This window comes from Sinohyriopsis cumingii, chromosome 6 (assembly GCF_028554795.1).
Source record: "Sinohyriopsis cumingii isolate HCF-2022 chromosome 6, ASM2855479v2, whole genome shotgun sequence".
Taxonomy (NCBI): Eukaryota; Metazoa; Mollusca; class Bivalvia; order Unionida; family Unionidae; genus Sinohyriopsis; species Sinohyriopsis cumingii.
In genome coordinates, this window is record NC_142966.1 from 37,475,417 (window position 1) to 37,500,373 (window position 24,957).

At 34.9% G+C, this 24,957-nt stretch overlaps 1 protein-coding gene across 3 annotated transcripts in view; it reads right to left on the reverse strand.

The window, feature by feature from the left end:
• LOC149796726 (FHF complex subunit HOOK-interacting protein 1B-like) overlaps positions 1–24,957 on the reverse strand; it is an 87,852-nt gene that overhangs the window by 41,202 nt on the left and 21,693 nt on the right. For 2 of the 3 annotated variants that reach the window (XM_089961375.1, XM_089961372.1), the window contains exons 5-8: positions 23,238–23,285; positions 18,183–18,350; positions 17,642–17,721; positions 13,124–13,267 (exon numbers count right to left, since the gene is read on the reverse strand). In XM_089961375.1, the coding sequence (XP_089817501.1) occupies positions 13,124–13,267; positions 17,642–17,721; positions 18,183–18,350; positions 23,238–23,285 (440 nt within the window). The remainder of the gene's footprint in view (positions 1–13,123; positions 13,268–17,641; positions 17,722–18,182; positions 18,351–23,237; positions 23,286–24,957) is intronic. The other variant, XM_089961373.1, reaches the window with a different exon arrangement.

Genomic DNA, 24,957 nt, shown 5'->3' on the forward strand with positions numbered 1-24,957 from the left:
CTGTATACTGTATTAATATGCCAAATACAAGGCAGTCAGGGAGTTAGTTTGTATACTGTATTAATATGCCAAATACAAGGCAGTCAAGGAGTTAGTCTGTATACTGTATTAATATGCCAAATACAAGGCAGTCAAGGAGTTAGTCTGTTTACTGTATTAATATGCCAAATACAAGGCAGTCAGGGAGTTAGTCTGTTTACTGTATTAATATGCTAAATACAAGGCAGTCAAGTAGTTAGTCTGTATACTGTATTAATATGCCAAATACAAGACAGTCAAGGAGTTAGTCTGTATACTGTATCAATATGCCAAATACAAGACAGTCAAGGAGTTAGTCTGTATACTGTATTAATATGCCAAATACAAGGCAGTCAAGGAGTTAGTCTGTAAACTGTATCAATATGCCAAATATAAGGCAGTCAATGAGTCAGTCTGTATACTGTATCAATATGCCAAACACAAGGCAGTCAAGGAGTTAGTCTGTTTACTGCATTAATATGCCAAATGAAAGACAGTCAAGGAGTTAGTCTGTACACTGTATTAATATGCCAAATACAAGGCAGTCAAGGAGTTAGTCTGTAAACTGTATCAATATGCCAAATATAAGGTAGTCAAGGAGTTAGTCTGTATACTGTATCAATATGCCAAACACAAGGCAGTCAAGGAGTTAGTCTGTTTACTGCATTAATATGCCAAATATAAGGCAGTCAGGGAGTTAGTCTGTTTACTGTATTATTATGCCAAATACAAGGCAGTCAAGGAGATAGTCTGTATACTGTATTAATATGCCAAATACAATGCAGTTAAGGAGTTAGTCTGTACACTGTATTAATATGCCAAATACAAGGCAGTTAATGAGTTAGTCTGTATACTGTATTAATATGCCAAATAAAAGGCAGTCAGGGAGTTAGTCTATATATTCTATTAATATGCCAAATACAAGGCAGTTAAGGAGTTAGTCTGTATACTGTATTAATATGCCTAACACAAGGCAGTCAAGGAGTTAGTCTGTATACTGTATTAATATGCCAAATACAAGGCAGTCAGGGAGTTAGTCTGTATACTGTATTAATATGCCAAATACAAGGCAGTCAAGGAGTTAGTCTGTATACTGTATTAATATGCCAAATACAAGGCAGTCAAGGAGTTAGTCTGTTTACTGTATTAATATGCCAAATACAAGGCAGTCAGAGAGTTAGTCTGTTTACTGTATTAATATGCCAAATACAAGGCAGTCAGGGAGTTAGTCTGTTTACTGTATTAATATGCTAAATACAAGGCAGTCAAGGAGTTAGTCTGTATACTGCATTAATATGCCAAACACAAGGCGGTCAAGGAGTTAGTCTGTAAACTGTATCAATATGCCAAACACAAGGCAGTCAGGGAGTTAGTTTGTATACTGTATTAATATGCCAAATACAAGGCAGTCAGGGAGTTAGTTTGTATACTGTATTAATATGCCTAATACAAGGCAGTCAGGGAGTTAGTCTGTATACTGCATTAATATGCCAAAAAACAAGGCAGTCAGGGAGTTAGTTTGTATACTGTATCAATATGCCTAATACAAGGCAGTCAGGGAGTTAGTCTGTATACTGTATCAATATGCCTAATACAAGGCAGTCAAGGAGTTACTCTGTATACTGTATTAATATGCCAAATACAAGGCAGTCAGGGAGTTCGTCTGTATACTGTATTAATATGCCAAATACAAGGCAGTCAAGGAGTTAGTCTGTATACTGTATTAATATGGCAAATACAAGGCAGTCAAGGAGTTAGTCTGTTTACTGTATTAATATGCCAAATACAAGGCAGTCAGGGAGTTAGTCTGTTTACTGTATTAATATGCCAAATACAATGCAGTTAAGGAGTTAGTCTGTACACTGTATTAATATGCCAAATACAAGGCAGTCAAGGAGTTAGTCTGTATACTGTATTAATATGCCAAATACAAGGCAGTCAGGGAGTTAGTCTGTTTACTGTATTATTATGCCAAATACAAGGCAGTCAAGGAGATAGTCTGTATACTGTATTAATATGCCAAATACAATGCAGTTAAGGAGTTAGTCTGTATACTGTATTAATATGCCAAATACAAGGCAGTTAATGAGTTAGTCTGTATACTGTATTAATATGCCAAATAAAAGGCAGTCAGGGAGTTAGTCTATATATTCTATTAATATGCCAAATACAAGGCAGTTAAGGAGTTAGTCTGTATACTGTATTAATATGCCTAACACAAGGCAGTCAAGGAGTTAGTCTGTATACTGTATTAATATGCCAAATACAAGGCAGTCAGGGAGTTAGTCTGTATACTGTATTAATATGCCAAATACAAGGCAGTCAAGGAGTTAGTCTGTATACTGTATTAATATGCCAAATACAAGGCAGTCAAGGAGTTAGTCTGTTTACTGTATTAATATGCCAAATACAAGGCAGTCAGGGAGTTAGTCTGTTTACTGTATTAATATGCTAAATACAAGGCAGTCAAGTAGTTAGTCTGTATACTGTATTAATATGCCAAATACAAGACAGTCAAGGAGTTAGTCTGTATACTGTATCAATATGCCAAATACAAGACAGTCAAGGAGTTAGTCTGTATACTGTATTAATATGCCAAATACAAGGCAGTCAAGGAGTTAGTCTGTAAACTGTATCAATATGCCAAATATAAGGCAGTCAATGAGTCAGTCTGTATACTGTATCAATATGCCAAACACAAGGCAGTCAAGGAGTTAGTCTGTTTACTGCATTAATATGCCAAATAAAAGACAGTCAAGGAGTTAGTCTGTACACTGTATTAATATGCCAAATACAAGGCAGTCAAGGAGTTAGTCTGTAAACTGTATCAATATGCCAAATATAAGGTAGTCAAGGAGTTAGTCTGTATACTGTATCAATATGCCAAACACAAGGCAGTCAAGGAGTTAGTCTGTTTACTGCATTAATATGCCAAATATAAGGCAGTCAGGGAGTTAGTCTGTTTACTGTATTATTATGCCAAATACAAGGCAGTCAAGGAGATAGTCTGTATACTGTATTAATATGCCAAATACAATGCAGTTAAGGAGTTAGTCTGTACACTGTATTAATATGCCAAATACAAGGCAGTTAATGAGTTAGTCTGTATACTGTATTAATATGCCAAATAAAAGGCAGTCAGGGAGTTAGTCTATATATTCTATTAATATGCCAAATACAAGGCAGTTAAGGAGTTAGTCTGTATACTGTATTAATATGCCTAACACAAGGCAGTCAAGGAGTTAGTCTGTATACTGTATTAATATGCCAAATACAAGGCAGTCAGGGAGTTAGTCTGTATACTGTATTAATATGCCAAATACAAGGCAGTCAAGGAGTTAGTCTGTATACTGTATTAATATGCCAAATACAAGGCAGTCAAGGAGTTAGTCTGTTTACTGTATTAATATGCCAAATACAAGGCAGTCAGAGAGATAGTCTGTTTACTGTATTAATATGCCAAATACAAGGCAGTCAGGGAGTTAGTCTGTTTACTGTATTAATATGCTAAATACAAGGCAGTCAAGGAGTTAGTCTGTATACTGTATTAATATGCCAAATACAAGACAGTCAAGGAGTTAGTCTGTATACTGTATTAATATGCCAAATACAAGGCAGTCAAGGAGTTAGTCTGTAAACTGTATCAATATGCCAAATATAAGGCAGTCAATGAGTCAGTCTGTATACTGTATCAATATGCCAAACACAAGGCAGTCAAGGAGTTAGTCTGTTTACTGCATTAATATGCCAAATAAAAGACAGTCAAGGAGTTAGTCTGTACACTGTATTAATATGCCAAATACAAGGCAGTCAAGGAGTTAGTCTGTAAACTGTATCAATATGCCAAATATAAGGTAGTCAAGGAGTTAGTCTGTATACTGTATCAATATGCCAAACACAAGGCAGTCAAGGAGTTAGTCTGTTTACTGCATTAATATACCAAATATAAGGCAGTTAATACTGTATTAATATGCCAAATACAAGGCATTTAAGGGGTTAGTCTGTATACTGTATTAATATACCAAACACAAGGCAGTCAAGGAGTTAGTCTGTAAACTGTATCAATATGCCAAACACAAGGCATTCAAGGAGTTAGTCTGTTTACTGCATTAATATGCCAAATATAAGGCAGTTAAGGAGTTAGTCTGTATACTGTATTAATATGACAAACACAAAGCAGTCAAGGAGTTAGTCTGTATACTGTATTAATATGCCAAATACAAGGCAGTCAAGGAGTTAGTCTGTATACTGTATTAATATGCCAAATACAAGGCATTTAAGGAATTAGTCTGTAAACTGTATTGATATGACAAATACAAGGTAGTCAAGGAGTTAGTCTGTATACTGTATCAATATGCCAAATACAAAGCAGTCAAGGAGTTAGTCTGTATACTGTATTAATGACAAACACAGAGCAGTCAAGGAGTTAGTCTGTTTACTGCATTAATAAGCCAAACACAAGGCAGTCAAGGAGTTAGTCTGTTTACTGCATTCATATCCCAAATATAAGGCAGTTAAGGAGTTAGTCTGTATACTGCATTAATATGCCAAACACAAAGCAGTCAAGGAGTTGGTCTGTATACTGTATTAATATGCCAAATACAAGGCAGTCAAGGAGTTAGTCTGTATACTGTATTAATATGCCAAATACAAGGCAGTCAAGGAGTTAGTCTGTAAACTGTATTAATATGCCAAACACAAGGCAGTCAAGGAGTTAGTCTGTATACTGTATTAATATGCCAAATACAAGGCAGTCAGGGAGTTAGTCTATATACTGTATTAATATGCCAAATACAAGGCAGTTAAGGAGTTAGTCTGTATACTGTATTAATATGCCAAAAACAAGCCAGTCAGGGAGTTAGTTTGTATACTGTATCAATATGCCTAATACAAGGCAGTCAGGGAGTTAGTCTGTATACTGTATCAATATGCCTAATACAAGGCAGTCAAGGAGTTAGTCTGTTTACTGTATCAATATGCCAAATACAAGGCAGTCAGGGAGTTAGTCTGTTTACTGTATTAATATGCCAAATACAAGGCAGTCAGAGAGTTAGTCTGTTTACTGTATTAATATGCCAAATACAAGGCAGTCAGGGAGTTAGTCTGTTTACTGTATTAATATGCTAAATACAAGGCAGTCAAGGAGTTAGTCTGTATACTGTATTAATATGCCAAATACAAGACAGTCAAGGAGTTAGTCTGTATACTGTATTAATATGCCAAATACAAGGCAGTCAAGGAGTTAGTCTGTAAACTGTATCAATATGCCAAATATAAGGCAGTCAATGAGTCAGTCTGTATACTGTATCAATATGCCAAACACAAGGCAGTCAAAGAGTTAGTCTGTTTACTGCAGTAATATGCCAAATATAAGACAGTCAAGGAGTTAGTCTGTACACTGTATTAATATGCCAAATACAAGGCAGTCAAGGAGTTAGTCTGTAAACTGTATCAATATGCCAAATATAAGGCAGTCAAGGAGTTAGTCTGTATACTGTATCAATATGCCAAACACAAGGCAGTCAAGGAGTTAGTCTGTTTACTGCATTAATATGCCAAATATAAGGCAGTTAATACTGTATTAATATGCCAAATACAAGGCATTTAAGGGGTTAGTCTGTATACTGTATTAATATACCAAACACAAGGCAGTCAAGGAGTTTGTCTGTAAACTGTATCAATATGCCAAACACAAGGCATTCAAGGAGTTAGTCTGTTTACTGCATTAATATGCCAAATATAAGGCAGTTAAGGAGTTAGTCTGTATACTGTATTAATATGACAAACACAAAGCAGTCAAGGAGTTAGTCTGTATACTGTATTAATATGCCAAATACAAGGCAGTCAAGGAGTTAGTCTGTATACTGTATTAATATGCCAAATACAAGGCATTTAAGGAATTAGTCTGTAAACTGTATTGATATGACAAATACAAGGTAGTCAAGGAGTTAGTCTGTATACTGTATCAATATGCCAAATACAAAGCAGTCAAGGAGTTAGTCTGTATACTGTATTAATGACAAACACAGAGCAGTCAAGGAGTTAGTCTGTTTACTGCATTAATAAGCCAAACACAAGGCAGTCAAGGAGTTAGTCTGTTTACTGCATTCATATCCCAAATATAAGGCAGTTAAGGAGTTAGTCTGTATACTGCATTAATATGCCAAACACAAAGCAGTCAAGGAGTTGGTCTGTATACTGTATTAATATGCCAAATACAAGGCAGTCAAGGAGTTAGTCTGTATACTGTATTAATATGCCAAATACAAGGCAGTCAAGGAGTTAGTCTGTAAACTGTATCAATATGCCAAACACAAGGCAGTCAAGGAGTTAGTCTGTTTGCTGTATTAATATACCAAACACAAGGCAGTCAAGGATATAGTCTGTATACTGTATTAATATGCTGAACACAAGGCAGTCAAGGAGTTAGTCTGTATACTGTATTAATATGCCGAACACAAGGCAGTCAAGGAGTTAGTCTGTATACTGTATTAATATGCCAAATATAAGGCAGTCAAGGAGCTAGTCTGTATACTGTATTAATATGCCGAACACAAGTCAGCCAAGGAGTTAGTCTGTATACTGTATTAATATGCCAAATAGTAGGCAGTCAAGGAGTTAGTCTGTAAACCATATCAATATGCCAAACACAAGGCAGTCAAGGAGTTAGTCTGTTTACTGTATCAATATGCCAAATACAAGGCAGTCAAGGAGTTAGTCTGTATACTGTATTAATATGCCAAATACAAGGCAGTCAAGGAGTTAGTCTGTTTACTGCATTAATATGCCAAATATAAGGCAGTTAAGGAGTTAGTCTGTATATTGTATTAATATGCCAAACACAAAGCAGTCAAGGAGTTAGTCTTTATACTGTATTAATATACCAAACACAAGGCAGTCAAGGAGTTAGCCTGTATACTGTATATGCCAAACAAAAAGCAGTCAAGGAGTTAGTATGTATACTGTATTAATATGCCAAACACAAAGCAGTCAAGGAGTTAGTCTGTATACTGTATTAATATACCAAACACAAGGCAGTCAAGGAGTTAGTCTGTATACTGTATATGCCAAACAAAAAGCAGTCAAGGAGTTAGTATGTACACTGTATTAATACACCAAACACAAGGCAGTGAAGGAGTTAGTATGTGTACTGTATTAATATGCCAAACACAAAGCAGTCAAGGAGTTAATCTGTATACTGCATTAAAATGTCAAATACAAGGCAGTCAAGGAGTTAGCCTATATACTGTATTAATATGCCAGACACAAGGCAGTCAAGGAGTTAGTCTGTTTACTGTATCAATATGCCAAATACAAGGCAGTCAAGGAGTTAGTCTGTATACTGTATTAATATGCCAAATACAAGGCAGTCAAGGAGTTAGTCTGTTTACTGCATTAATATGCCAAATATAAGGCAGTTAAGGAGTTAGTCTGTATATTGTATTAATATGCCAAACACAAAGCAGTCAAGGAGTTAGTCTTTATACTGTATTAATATACCAAACACAAGTCAGTCAAGGAGTTAGCCTGTATACTGTATATGCCAAACAAAAAGCAGTCAAGGAGTTAGTATGTATACTGTATTAATATGCCAAACACAAAGCAGTCAAGGAGTTAGTCTGTATACTGTATTAATATACCAAACACAAGGCAGTCAAGGAGTTAGTCTGTATACTGTATATGCCAAACAAAAAGCAGTCAAGGAGTTAGTATGTACACTGTATTAATACACCAAACACAAGGCAGTGAAGGAGTTAGTATGTGTACTGTATTAATATGCCAAACACAAAGCAGTCAAGGAGTTAATCTGTATACTGCATTAAAATGTCAAATACAAGGCAGTCAAGGAGTTAGCCTATATACTGTATTAATATGCCAGACACAAGGCAGTTAAGGAGTTAGTCTGTTCACTGTATTAATATACCAAAAACAAGGCAGTTAAGAAGTTAGCCTGTTTAATGTATTAATATGCCAGACACAAGGCAGTTAAGGAGTTAGCCTGTTTACTGTATTAATATACCAAAAACAAGGCAGTCAGGGAGTTAGTCTGTATACTGTATTAATATGCCAAATAGAAGGCAGTCAGGGAGTTAGTCTGTATACTGTATTAATATGCCAAATAATAGGCAGTCAAGGAGTTAGTCTGTAAACTGTATCAATATGCCAAACACAAGGCAGTCAAGGAGTTAGTCTGTTTGCTGTATTAATATACCAAACACAAGGCAGTCAAGGATATAGTCTGTATACTGTATTAATATGCTGAACACAAGGCAGTCAAGGAGTTAGTCTGTATACTGTATTAATATGCCGAACACAAGGCAGTCAAGGAGTTAGTCTGTATACTGTATTAATATGCCAAATATAAGGCAGTCAAGGAGCTAGTCTGTATACTGTATTAATATGCTGAACACAAGTCAGCCAAGGAGTTAGTCTGTATACTGTATTAATATGCCAAATAGTAGGCAGTCAAGGAGTTAGTCTGTAAACCATATCAATATGCCAAACACAAGGCAGTCAAGGAGTTAGTCTGTTTACTGTATCAATATGCCAAATACAAGGCAGTCAAGGAGTTAGTCTGTATACTGTATTAATATGCCAAATACAAGGCAGTCAAGGAGTTAGTCTGTAAACCTATCAATATGACAAACACAAGGCAGTCAAGGAGTTAGTCTGTATACTGTAATAATATGCCGAACACAAGGCAGTCAAGGAGATAGTCTGTGTACTGTATTAATATGCCAAACACAAGGCAGTCAAGGAGTTAGTCTGTTTTGCTGTATTAATATGCCGAACACAAGGCAGTCAAGGAGTTAGTCTGTTTGCTGTATTAATATGCCGAACACAAGGCAGTCAAGGAGTTAGTCTGTTTGCTTTATTAATATACCAAAGACAAGGCAGTCAAGGAGTTAGTCTGTATACTGTATCAATATGCCGAACACAAGGCAAGGAGCTAGTCTGTATACTGTATCAATATGCCGAACACAAGGCAAGGAGTTAGTCTGTATACTGTATTAATATGCCAAATATAAGGCAGTCAAGGAGTTAGTCTGTATACTGTATTAATATGCCAAACACAAGGCAGTCAAGGAGTTAGTCTGTATACTGTATTAATATGCCAAATACAAGGCAGTCAAGGAGTTAGTCTGTTTACTGTATTAATATGCCAAATATAAGGCAGTTAAGGAGTTAGTCTGTATACTGTATTAATATACCATATAGAAGGCAGTCAAGGAGTTAGTCTGTAAACTGTATCAATATGCCAAACACAAGGCAGTCAAGGAGTTAGTCTGTATACTGTATTAATATGTCTAACACAAGAAAGTCAAGGAGTTAGTCTGTATACTGTATTAATATGCCAAACACAAGGCAGTCAAGGAGTTAGTCTGTTTGCTGTATTAATATGCTGAACACAAGGCAGACAAGGAGTTAGTCTGTTTACTGTATTAATATGCCAAACACAAGGCAGTTAAGGAGTTAGTCTGTATACTGTATTAATATGCCAAATACAAGGTATTCAAGGATTTAATCTGTTTGCTGTATTAATATGCCAAATATTAACCAATAAGTTTAGAACCAGGTTACAAATGATCCTGCAGAAAATCAAACGTCCAATCAAATTAAACAAAATAGATTTTCTTAGGACGTTAAACTGCAGTATTCTGAAACTATGTTTGACAAAGTAATAGAACATCTCAAAATAGTCAGATGAAACATTTTTCACACAGCAATGGAACATCTGAAAATATTGTTAGAGGAAACATGTTTCACATAGCAATGGAACGTGTGAAAATACTGTGGGATGAAAGTTCAAAGTTTAAAAGAATTTATTTTATAAAAACTTCCGACAATTTAACTGGTCCCAGAGGCCTGCAATTGTGGGTATTAATTAGCCCTCCTCAAAACCCACAACTCACTGACCAATGATTCAAGATAAGATGTTAAACACTGAAAACAAATACATGGAACAAAGTCAAGATATGACTAGGTTTTTCTGGAACAGACATATAACGCAATATGAAATATATATATATATATATATGAATAAGAATTTTGCAGAATCTAATGCTTACAAGTGTATGTCTATCACATGAACGGTAGGTCAAGTTTAAAATGGAATTGATGTGGCAAGTCTTGGAAAGTACTCCTCAATACGATGTTTCATCAAGTTTCATGACTGTACACACAGCAGTTTCAAAATACCTAAGCTAAATGCAAACTAAATTTTGATGCCTATGGAAAGAATGAAAATAATATTAAGATTAACATAACTATTTAGAAAAGTTATGTTGATGTCTTGGCTGTGGATTCCTCATAAAATAATAACTATGCAGGTATTGCTTTAGTTCTTCTAGATAGCACAACATCTTTAACAATAGAATTGCCTTATCTTCTGCACAATCTGATATTAGCAAGAATCTGATAGAATCTACTTGACTTGTAAAATATGAGACACACAAAATACTGATCCAATACCAAACAGATACAAATTTACTTAATGATGTTTCCATGCATTTTCAATATGTCAGCTGAGAAATCAAATTGTTCTTTTAGTAAATTATGTTTCCATGAGAATACTTACCCAATCAAATTAATTTTAGGGAATATAAGTATCACAAGCTCTCTTATAAAGCAATTTTAGTAAAACAAGCATTTCAACTTTCACAAAGATAAACCAAAAAGACAAAGAGAATAAACTCTTATCCATTACCTCCTTTTTGTTACAGCTAGGTGGTGCTAGTTTAAGCTGAGTGATACAACAATGAAAATGCTCGCATTTGTGGTTGCATGGGAGAATTTACTAGTAATTCAGTCTGGTAAGTATTCTTGAAGCAACGGAAGTTACCCCCACAATTGACTTCCTTTCTTTAATATGTTCCCCAATCACATTAATGTTTGGAAAATAGATAAGGTGGAGGAGAAAATGCATAAGCATCCAACCTGTACCATGTGCCTCTTTTGAGGGAAGAATGTTTGAATTACCAAAAAGGGAAGGACACACCACTGTCCTAATATGACAGTAGCACAACTGATGATCACATGACCTCTGACTACAACACTCAGATAAGGAAAAAAGTTGTCTTTCCTTTCTTGAGGAATAAAAAATACAAAAACAAAAATTGTGCAAATCCAGTTAAAGTGCTAAATTCATGTCACTGAGGAGGTTTGTGTTGACCTCACAGTGGTCTGGTCTCAAGTCACAGAACCCAAGTGAGTCAATTTTTGTCTCGGTGATGCAAATTCTCATGCTAAACAGTGTTAATTATTTAATATCACTTGAGGAGGTTTGTGTTGACCTTACAGTGGTCTGGTATCAAGGCACTGAACCCAAGTTAATTTATGTCTCTGAGATGCAAGATCTGTTTCTACACATGACTTCTAACAAGAGCCAAGCATAAAGAAGCCTATGTATATAAAGATGAAACATCTGTAAGCATAGGTTCTTTCTGAGCAAATTGAATTTGCTGATTCAGGCAGAATGTTCACCCATGACATGTCACACCTGAGTATAGCTACCTGACCGACTTTGAAATTCTGGTCCCTGATTTTCTTAACGTCTCTTGAAATCAGAACAGTTGGAGGGAAGATATAGACACATATCCCATTGAAACCAAATGCTAGAGCATTCACAGCCCAAGCTTCCAGGTCTGGAAAAGCAGATATGATGGTGGGCAGTTTGTGATTCTACTTTTTCACAAGACATCTATCACCCAATACTTCCAAAGTGCACAAATCCACTGAATGATCAATGGATGAAGGGAACACTCAGTATGCAGTGATTGACCAAGGTACTGATGCTGACAATATTACAGTAACTGACACAAGTACTGATGCTGACAATATTACAGTAACTGACACAAGTACTGATGCTGACAGAATATCAGTAGCTGATACACAAGTACTGATGCTGACAGTATTTAGTAGTTGACACAAGTACTGATGCTGACAGTATTTCAGCAGCTGACACAAGTACTGATGCTGTCAGTATCTCAGTGTCTGACACAACTACTGATGCTGACAGTACCTCGGTGTCTGACACAAGTACTGATGCTGACAGTATTTCAGTAGCTGATACAAATACTGATACACTAAGAATGCATCAATTATTGTAAGGTCTTTTAAAACCAAGTGATATTACAATGTAAGTTTACAACAATACTGGAAATCATAGTATTATACATGTTTAAAACCCTTTTTTAAATTTATCAAACAAAATATTTCTTCTAAAATATACTTTGTAAAAATGAACAGTTGACTTATTGTAAATTTCCTTAGGTTTTATCCTTCATTATTAATACCTTTTTCATGATTTAGTTTTCTTGCTTACTTCAACAAAATGATATGCTTATGGAAACTGATTTACTTTAGATAAGTATATCTACAAAAACTGACAAGATCTTGAATCTGATAAAAAGACAAATTATATCATTCTGTCCTATAATGCTACTTTCAACATGAAATGGAAAAAAATAAAGGCAAAACTGGATATTTTCAAAATGAAGTGGATGGAAAAAGAGGCAAAAGTGGAAAGTTTCAATATGAATTGGAAGAAAATAAAGGCAAATGTAAAGTATCTGTAAGTCCAATCAACAGGCATCATACAATTCATGTAAACACACATAACAGACAGACAATAAGAATGTGTGGCATTGGAATATAGAACTAATTAAACTAGCATTGAATTGTTTTTGCAATACATGCAAATTGAAATCTGCATTTATTTTCATATCAATCCATTCACACACGGATTTCTGCATATTGAAAAAGTGGACCTCAACAGTATTGCATGCAAAACAAACCCATCAGAACCCTTAATCCAAAATGACATGAAAACACAAACCACAGAGCTGAATCATAATCATCTTTAAACAAAGAGTTTTCAGAGATTCAACATACAGCATAAACTTTCCTGGACCAGACACTGGAAGCTGACAGCATTCAGAAATCTGCATGATATCTGAACAGCGTTAGTGGAATAAAATATGTGGACTGTCTCTAGAGTAAGCCATGTTCCAGAGAGGCTAGTGTTGGGAAGTTTCACTGAATAGATAGATACTTCCTGATAAAGCAAAGCTTTCATGTCTTTTGTAGATGTTAGAAACCTTACCTATGTTCAGGACTTTCGCTTAGCTCTGGAAGACAGCAAGTCGGTCTCAGGGACAAAAATTTCTCTGCACTTTTGCTGTAAATGTCTACATCTCGCACTGCTGGCCGCTGACTGATCATCACATGTGTACACGGAACCAGATGTCTGGAACAAATGATTTTTGTAACATTAGAAACAAGGGTCCCTATTGTAAAATCAGAACAATTTCTGGAAGATCCAATTTGTAGTTTTGGGGGGTAAAAAACATCCATGAAATTAAACTCACCAAGAAAGATAATACTGTTGAAGAGAAGTACTATAACCAGTGTGACCACACAAATTTTATCACCATGAAATCACATGTTTACTCCCAAACTCTTGAATTTTGTTGCCATCAATATGATTTTACAGTTTATCTCATTATTTCAACAGGTTAATTAATCATGCTATTTGATTGATTAAAAAATTAGATCTGCTGTCATATTAATGATGACTATCCCTCTCACCTCTTGTAATTTCATTCTTGATCCTTGCTGATAACAATCCCGTGTCAATGTCTCTATGACAAACTAAAATGTCATGATTATTTTCATGAGAAGCCATTAATTCAATCTAGAAATATAAACATGTGTGCAAGCAGGATTTTTAACATAGAATTAAACAATCTGAGTTAAATAGCTACAATGTCTGCAGTGTGGCACTTTATAGTGATGTCTAGCACTGGGGCATCATGCCACAGACATATGGCATTATGTCCCACCCAACATTACCCTGACACCAAGTCCTAACACTATCCTCTTAATGATGAGTGCCAAGTGAGACAGCTGCTAGTACCATTTTTATTAATCTTTGGTATAACTTAGCCAGAGTTCAAACCAGCAAAACTATGACAGACTGAAAAAAATGTTTCAGCTACAGCGTGAATATACAGACATGTTTCAGCCACTCTCTGAAAATACATGTTTCAGCCAGTTTGAATATTGACACATTTCAGCCAGTCTAAATACACAGACATATTTTACCCAGTCAGAATGTTTCAGCCTGTCTAAATATATAGACATATTGATGCCACAGTCTGAAAATATATACATTTCAGCCACTCTTTGAATATACATGTTTCAGCCAGTTTGAATATAGACACATTTCAGCCAGTCTAAATATACAGACATGCTTCAGCCACTGTCTCAAGAGTGTGTGTGTGTGTGTGTGTGTGTGTGTGTGTGTGTGTAGTGTGTGTTTAGGACTTTTAATGCAGCTTTAACAATTTTTCAGTCATATCGCTACAATGTCTGCAGTATGGCCGTTTACAGTGATGTCTAGCACTGGGGCATCATGCTGCAGACATGTAGCATGATGTCCCATCCAGTCACATTATCTTGACACCAGGCCAACCAGTCCTAATAATATCCTCTTAATGCTGAGCGCCTAGCAAGGCAGCTACTAGTACCATTTTTATAAATCTCTGGTATGACTCAGCCAGGGTTCGAACCCACAACCTTCTGCTTCTGAGGCAGATGCTCTAACCACTAGACCAGTGGAGCAGTGACCACTGTCTAAATAGACATCAGGTGTAATAGTATACACATTCTACTTCGAATGTAACTTGTGTCCATTTAAATTTCATAGTAAAATTACCAGATGCAGCCTTGAATCACATGCAGAGGTATTAAATGGAAATGAATGATCTTTCCTTCCATCTTAATCTTACTTACATGTTTAACAAATCATTGATTTAACTAATAATTCCATAATACTGCAAACTGGGGCGGACGTATTATGGAATTTCTAGATTGGTTCTCTGTTTAAAAAGTATTTTCTCCTGTTGATTTGGGGATGTAGAAATAAATGACATTACTTTTTAGTCACCAAAATAAGCACAGGGATTAAATGCATCATTATAACACTGAGAATAATATATTGTAAACTGAGAAAAAGAATATAAGCAGTAATTGGAAATAATTGCAGTTCACAGGGACCAATTTCAGCCACAGTCTGAATATACAGAGATAAGGAAAGTGAACACTGATTGGAAACATCCTGACCTCTCTGTTGTTGTTGTTGTTGTTGTGGGGTTTAACGCCATTTTTCAGCACGATAGGCTATACATGGCGGCCAGTATTAATGGTGGAGGAAGAACCCGGAAAACCCCGGAAAGAACCACCGACCCACGAGAAGCTACTGGCAAGCTTTCTCACATGCCCACATTGGCTGAATCTTAGACTCGAACCGCCGCAGACAGAGGTGAGATGACAGTGATCCGTAACGAAGAGCGCTTTAGATCACTCGGCTCCTGACCTCTCTGCTATTCAGGTTCATTTCATACTCCAAAACAGAAAAATGAACAGAACTGATGAGTATCGTAACATTTACCAGAAAGTAATTAACTGACATAACAACTCAGATTTTAGTGACAACAAAAGTACATAAGAATAAGTATGTAGTTGTGGAGAGTACAACTAATTTGAATTAAACACCCTGTAATACATCTATCTGCTCATTGTTGTTTCATCTTCATATAGCCAAATAATTTAGTCCCTTTTTCACTTTAAGTTTTTGGTTATTTGTTTTATAACGATGCTTGTGCTCATGCCTGACCAGTCACAAGAGACGTGCACGATTTTACTAAGAATATCCGATGTTGCAAGCTGATATGGAACAATAACACCCTAGTCTTTGTTCTCTATTTGTAGCATTTAGATCACAGCTCCATGATTGTTATTTTCATCAAAATATCTCTACAATCAACAGCCATCATGCTCCCCAAGTTCCCTCTAAAGGATGCTGATAAATTCTGGTTGTGGATGCATTACAAAGAAGGCACAAAAGAGTGCAACTTTAGAAGTTAAAATGGAGGTAATCTGATGGATGGACAAAAATGAGAAAGCTGTTGATGTTGCACATCTATAAAAAAAATCTACATACAATGATGGTGAAGACAATCTTTAAAAATGTTATAAACTGTGTTTTTTTGTTTTAATATGTACTGTTTGTTTTCATTTGCAATTAAATAAAACATAGCTGCATTTCTGTTAATCCTTGTTGATTTTTTTATAACTATGTGCATGCATCTCTCCTACTAATACATTAATTACTATGGGAATAATTGCTTCCATATTTGTATTTTCACTAGAAGTCATACTTCTGATCCCCAGCGTTAAGCAGGATATACCTGTAGTGCTTACCTGCTATTATTAATTTGCTATCTCTATTTCTGGTTTTAGTCTCCAATCCAAGATAAAAATTCCCTCTTCCAATTATATCTGGAGGTCTGGACACATAAAAAACCAACAGTCTTTCTGCCTTGGGCACTATCATCATTAAAGATATCATCCTTCTTTTCCCTGGACTTCATGTGGTGATACCATGTGTCTCTGGGTGCTCAAGAATTTCTCTAATTGAAGTGTATTTACCACAGTTTCCATCAATATTATCAATTTTGTACTGCAAATGACATTTGCTCCAAGTCCCTGTGTTTGTTTTTTTTTATTGTTGTTTATGTCATTTTCTTGAATTAAGCTGAATTTTGTGCTCATGCAGTGCTTCCAGAAATGTATCCCACTTGATGGCAAAGTAACAGATATTGGTCATCCAGCATCTGTCACCAGATTCTGGGCAGGACAAATATTCACCACTGGGCATACATTTCTGACACTACCAGACTTTCTAGTCTCCCCCCCCCCAAACTGGGGTTAGGGAGTATCATGCATCCTCTTGGGAAAAAGAACAGGTTAACACCCACCCCTTCTTCCTTTTCCTATGTTTCCTTTCAGTTCCAATTGGGTCTGGGACTTCCAGCACCAGTCTGGAAAGTCTCATTTTCCCCCTCATGGCACAACAGAGGCAGTTTTTTAATATGTGGGAAGTTCAAAAAGAGACTGAGAATTAGGTGTAAAAATACCACATCAAATTTAGACATACTTCAATACATCATTTTCCTATCGTATTTTCCTTGTTCCACCTTATGTTTTTTTTCTTCACCAATATCCCATTCACTATGGTACTGTTTTTGTACATGTGATGTACAATGCCTACAATGGTCATCTAAATATTCTCAAGCTGGACTGCTGCAGGAAGAAATTTTGATTATAAGTGTGTCCAAAGAATCTATGTTGCTGAGTTGAATTATTACTCTGGTGAACTTTTCCCAACTCATCAAACAAAATACAGATGATTTTACTTTTTGGGTGGAGGAAAATGGATCTGAACTGCCGAGTGGTCTGACTTTCCAATGATGCATTACTTGGGTTTATAGGGACCTTACTTGTGTGCAGTTTTTAATGCTTGCATATGGTAAAACAAAAATAATATGTATGTGGAACAAGCCCAATGTGCCCTTTTGCCATAAGAGGCAACAAGCCCAATGTGCCCTTCTGCCATAAGAGGCAACAAATAAAGGTAACCTGTTTGCTGTGGCCAGCATACCATAATGATATCAAAATTTTGATCTTATATAATTTCTATTTTCACCTGTTGACAATTTCTGCCACTTGAGCTGTGTATGAGGAAGCTGGAAACTGGCAATAAAGTGACAATGGTTACCTGAACACAAGCTGGAACATCACATCTTCACAGTTCAGGTTGACCAGGGTGTAGAACAATGCAAGGGACACAGTGGACAGCTAAAATAAACAAAACACATTTTTTTAGATTAATGTTAAATTTCGTAGTAGCTGAACAGGTACAAAGTCTCAGAACAGCATTAAGTGAATATGTACACATATGTACATGGAAACTAAATAAAAAGTAAACAAAAAATATAAGTGAATACAGTCATTAGCCATATAAATGTCACACTTTAAATAGATGCATGTCCATGGAACACAATACCCAATCAATGAATCTGAAAACTTAAATGTTCATCTTAACTGGACTGACTATTGGACAGACAGATGGACAGAACGAGAGATCAGTGGCCAAAAGTAGCATTATATGCAAAAACAAGATTCATGATGACTGAACTTTCTTCAATAATTGACACTTTTTTAAAAACATGTTGGTTAAATTTGATACAGTAACACCCCAATTCTAGAAAATTTTCTGTCAAAAACTTTACCTTTACAGATCTGTATCCTTCACATACCTTAGAGCTACTGTTGATGCGTGTAATCAGGGATTCCAGGATGACAATTTCATCATTTTTCTCTGTCAAAATGAATATCAGAAATGTCTTGATTAGTGCTGGCTCTGTCACTTTCCTCAGAAACAACTCCAGGTATGCTGTTGCTGTGATCACTTCCTCACGTGAATTCTGAAGAAATTAAAAATTAATATCAAGAATAATAGTAAATGAATGATGAAAATTAGAACATGAATTATTTTTATATATATCTGGTCATGGACTTCTACAAAGAAAACCTGCACTGTCAATTTATAGCAGGTCATAAATCACCAATGATTTCCCATTGTCTTGCATACATTTGTTTGACAGGATTGTTAATGCAATTAAATATTTTCCTTTCTTTTAAAAAAATTATTTAATGCAACAGAGGTCACAAAAATGCCGTTTTACATTAAATGTCTTGAAGTTTTCATGGGACTAAGATATCAATGATGTCATGATTTAATGCCATTTCTACCTGCACATTATGCACTGTTCTTACAAAATTGGACATCATTATTGATTTCATAAACATTATATGAAATTGACGATAATACATCCAAATCGAAATTTCATGATATATAATATTTATCATACTAATAATACATGAGTGACATGACTTTAATTTAAAAAATATACATATAACAAATCAAATGTATGATGTGGAGCTCAGTTTCTAGCTACCCTAGTAAGGTTAATAAGGAAAATATACTAAGCACAAACGACCATTATTTAGATATAACATACAAGAAAACTCTTTAACATTTCTTTATTGAACAAATCGAATGCTTCTTAACAAGTTCATTCATGCAGCATTACCATACTTATATCATGATAAGCCCATACTACTACCATACATACCCAATAACCCCATTCTACTACCATACTTATCCCATGATAAGCCCCTCCACTTACTACCATACTTATCCCAGGATAAAATCATACTACTACCATAACTATCCCATGATAAACCCATACTACTATCATAAATATCCCAGGATAAATTCACAATACCACCATACTTATCCCAAGATAAGTCCATACTACTACCATACTTATCCCTGGATAAGCCATAATACTATCATACCTATCCCAGCCTTTATTACTACTGTATTTATCCCATGATAAACCCATACAGCTCTCCCTCATTATAACATGCCTTATGTTGAAGTGATTAGAGGTATAATGTGGTGCTACTATGGACACCACTGAAATCATGCCAGTGGATAACAATAAGGGTTGAAGGAAAACTTAGTCTTAAACCTTCATTTCTATTTTGAAAAACAATTGTTTAAGAAATTTTGAAAGCACCAAATACATATAGGTTTGACAGAATATACTATTCCCAATATATTACAGTTCTAAACACATTGCAATCCCCAATATATTGTGGTTTACCATATAATGTGATAAGCACCTATGGACCCTGACAAACATGTTATAACAGGGAAAAGCTGTAATAGTTACCCCATGAGAAGCCCATCCTATTGCCATTCTTATCCACTGAGGAGCCCTTACTATAACCAAAAGTATTCATTATACCATACTTATTCCAAGTTAAACCCATGCTACTACCATACTTATCCCATCATTAGCTCATATAACAACTTTACTTATCCCACGATAAATTCATTCACCATTTGTAGAAAAAATTTGGAAATATTTACTGATGATATTTTGTCTGACAATAAACCCAACTCCCAATATTTTATAATCCATTTATTAGGCTGGCCCCCTGCTTTTATCATGGAAGATTAAATTTTAATGGGTTTCATGCCATTTTCAGCATATGATACGCTTTACATAGCTTTCAGAAAGTACTTGGTGGAGGAAGAACCAATAAAACCCTAAGAAGAACCACTGGCCCATTGAAACTAAAGGCAAGGTTTCTCACAAACTCAAGCTTTGAACCCACACAGACAGTCACATGGTGTCTTTTCTAACTCACATGGGGTCAAGAATACAAGCAATACAGATCCTGATCTGCCTGTACATAACATGATTGCAGATCTAGATCTGTACTATTTGCAGTTGAATGCATATAACAGACGGATAAATAAAGTGCATCAATTTTCACAGCTCAAATTATTCAATTTCCCTAAGTTCTAGCTGAAGTCCAAATATAATTATTTATAGTACTTATCAAATAATGAATACAGTTTATATATAAAAGATCTGACTTTGTATTTTAAGGATTATAACCTCTTTTACCTTATTACTACCCAGTATATCCTTTTTGAGATACCTAAACTGATTCTGCATTATATAGCTAGGATCATGCTCATGAGACATAACACCCTATCCATCCAAACATACATACATACATACATACATACATACATACATACATACATACATCCAAACATACATACATACATACATACATACATACATACATACATACATACATACATACACTTGTCTTCTTCAAAATTTTAAATGAACATGGTATACCTGAACATTAATTTCTACACTGGCTGATCATATTCCACAAAATATACATGTGGTAATAGACAACTATTCTCATTTGTAAGAAATGAGAACAGAAACAAGCAAGAACTAGAGGGGGCTGCAGGCAGAAGATGCAGGTGTATGTGGGTTGGAAGATCATTATGGGATGGCAAACCAAGGAAACATGAAGCTATAGAGATGTCTGAACCAAAAAGACAGGAATCATCTTAGCATGTGATCATGAAAACAAAGTGAAATTAAGTAAGGAAACTTCCATGCTGAATGCATAAATACATTAGCTTATTACTTTCTCATCCTAATTTCTGTACAATTTTTCATTCTCACAATTTTTCAGACATCACTTTTGATTAGCACATGCATTGAGTACCATGATGATGTGCTATTAAATACTAATACACACCTAAAATTATATATTGTACAAGTTGGTTCTAACTGTAAACTACACAGACCAAGATCTGTTATCACACAATATGCCAGCAGATCGGGGTCAATGTGGTTTGTAAGGAGTAATCAGCAGAACAAACAATGTAGACCCTCATCTGCAGTATATTACGGCAGATCAAAGTCTATACTGTTTACAGTCAGACCCAACTTATCGACATGTATGGCACATTGTACTTTTTGTTTTGTCGATCCATGAACCTGAGGACTTCAGAAAAATTAAAAGAACACATTTTTTTTAAATTGCAGATTCATAATAGCTGCTAATATTGTAGCAATATGACTAAAGATGTTAAGGCTACATTAAAAATCTAAATCACACACATGCACACACACATACACACACAGATATTTATAAAAGTAAATCTATCATTATGATATCATAAAATCTGTCATTATGAAAGTATAAAACCTGTCGTTATGGTAACAGACATATCAATAAGAAGGGCACTTGCTCGTGTAAGATATAATTCACAAATTATTTTCCTAACTTCAAACTCTGGGACATGAAAGACACAATTTTGTGTTCAATGAGTGTTCTTAATAAACAAATTTTAACGAATTTATGAAAACAATATAGATGTGAGGCCTGACCTGGGAAAATGAACAACTAAGCACCTAACTGATACTATCTGATGCCATGTCTGAGCTTTGTTCACTGATAGAGCTGAGTTAGTCCTCTATTTTTACCTCAACATGGTCCTTAGGGGCTTTTTGCATAAAGTAATTATATGCTGCCTTAAACAATGTCAATCTCATGGTCCTTTGCAAATAAACTTTTATCAATATGTCACATGATTTTAAGAGGTAAATTCTCTTACTTCCTGGAGATTAAGGATTTGATGGTACAATTATTTTACCTTGTTAAATGATCTACTTACTGGATAGTAGGTATAGTAATATACATAAAAAATGTAAAGTGTAAAAATGTGCACTGCAAACAATGTAAACATAAATTTGTCCTATATTCTCTTCATATACATATATGAAGGCAGAGTGTTACAGTAGTCATTGTGCTTATTCACCTATTCAATGGAGTGTTAATCTGGCTTTTGAGAGAAAGAGATTGTGTGAGGAAGTTGAAACGAGTTAGTGTTATGCATTATTGCCTGTATTATTATGAGTTTTTATATGTGTACAATTAAATGATAAAATGAATCAAATAATTAAATCATTGTTTGCATGAACTGCTATAAATAAGCAAAGTCAAGTTCTCTGTTTGAAATACACAAAGCACAAGAAATAGGAAGAATCTGAAACAGCACAGAACAAAATACTTTTCTTTCTATGAGTGTACAAAATGATGTAGAATGGTAGAAACAGTTTATGAAACTGACCACCATTATAAGAGATATTTTTGCTGGCATCCTTTTCTGGTGGAGTGGTGGAGAATTCACATTTAACCAACTGTCTCAAGGATTGACAGAGTTCATCAATTCTCAGAAAGTTATATGGCTACCTAGACATTTGGATAAATGATGTTGGACCAAAAAAAGATTCAGTGTAATTCAGAATTTATAGACTGTGCTGTTTTCTTTTGTATCTATTCCTGAACAATTCCTATTTGAAGGTGAATCAAACAGTTGTTTGTAGATATCTATTCATATCAAACAAAGGCTTTAGGAAACATGCAAAAGACAACAATAAAAACATAACTGAGAAAATTTACTTTGTAACTAGAACATCTTTACTTAAAATGTTACCGTCACAAGGTGACTTAATAGAACCAAATCTTAAATTTTTTTAAAATGCATGGCTCATAATTGAAGCACATGAGAAATCAGTGATACATAGCTACTAATTTCACACTGACACCATTGTCTTAAATGGCTTCTTTCCAAATTAAGTTCTGCAAATATCTTTATGATATAGCTCCTAACTGCTGGCCCAGACAGCCACAGCAATTTGTAGAACATATCTTCATTAATTTGTATTTAAATTCCAGACCTGTATCTAAAAACATACTGACATATATGGGTATTAAAAAAATGTTCACTATTTTAAAAAATATTTCTAATGCAAGCACATACAGAAATGAACAAAAAGCTGAAATGAAAGCACAAAAACATAAAGGTGATTCATTGACAACACCAGGCAAAAAAAGCTGTGGACATATATACTGACCGCAAACATTGGTGAATCAAGAAGAGGGGTGGGAAGCCCTGAAATATCCTAAAGCAAAAATCAAAGTTACTTATTTAACTTGGTTAACTTTTAAGTTTATGCATTTTTATGGTTTCTGACAAAAAAAACACATAAGACAATTCATTAAGTTTGAGTACCATCAATGGCACATTGTACGACTGCCCTGTGTTTTACAGTCCTCTATGTAGATGACTGAAATTCTTTTAGTGCAAAAAATAACTTTTCTTCTTTCAGCTGCAGCTTTTTGATGCTGTAATTCTATGGACATGATTAGATCCCTTGTCCTGACAAAGATGGTATTTTTAAAAAAACTGTAAATCTTAAACCCCTATGGTAAACACCGGTCCATGACTGTTATAAAGAACTGATGCTAATGTGGAAACCATTGTTCTTTGGCTTTAAATGGTTTTATCCCAATTTAAACTGTTTTACCCCAATTCAACAGGCTTTTCACTTACACAAATTCAAACCTTCCACAATATCAAGTCCAAGTATGTGATGCAGACATAATGATATTGTGCAAAAAAAGGTTAGCTTTTTCTTACCACACATTCAAGCCATCCATAAAGTTTTGTAAATGTACATCATAGATAAATCAAATCATGGTGCAGAATGCATTTCTCTGCTTTCAAGCAATGACCTTGACCTTTCAACTTTGACAACCAAATTAATATGCTTGTCCTTATGCCAGTACAACCCATCTGCAAAGTTTGGTAAATGTAGATGTTGAAGAACTCAAGTTATTGTGCAGAAATGTAATTGATAACAGACAGATGAGCTGACAAAAACATACCATTTATCCTCCTATTTATTATTTGTGTACAAATACCCTTTAAAATAACATTAAACTTTATCATTTATGCAGAACTCTTTTCTGATAATGAATGCAAGTTTAACTCCTGAGTCAGATAGTGTTTTTTGAATGGTTGAATGCCAGTGATGATATCAGAAAAAATTTATTGATAACCCCCAAAAATGAACAATTGTAAATTTACAGTAAAAACTAAAATCTGGACCAAAACAGATCATTACTTATGTCATAAATGACATCATAGATTTATTTTAATTCACTGCATCTAAATATCTTTATCAGCTTAATTTTAGTTTAAGATTAATCATTGATACTCTATATCTACCGGTATTTATCTTTATTCTTACAGCAACAAAACAAACTTCATTTGGTGAATGTGATCCATGTTCAATTTCCCCAAAATATAAATAGCGTGCACAAAAAATAAAAATTGGTGATGTCATTATTAAAGCCATTGTTTCCTTTTCCCAATATGACCAAGAAATACGATAACCATAATGGGCAAATATCTGACTGTCATACAGAAACCAAAAAGGGTTATGTACCTTGTCCAAAATATATTTGGTCCTATTGTGATACCATTTTGCACTCCACAGCTGGCATTTCTTGAAATGAAATATTTAATAATTTAATTTTATGTGTCACTCTCTTGCATTTATTTATAATTTAAACCTTGTATGTTATTCACAGACTCCTTTTGAGTGAGTTTTTCTGTTTTACTAAACAACTATTTAGTCTTTCATCGTTTATCTGGTGTGTAATATGGATGTTCAAACTATTTTTTTTAAATAACAGATCTAGTGTTTTCACCTGCGTCTGCATGCAGATATTTTAATATGAAATATTTTACAGTCTGTTCATGGTATATAAAACCTCAGCCAAGTCATA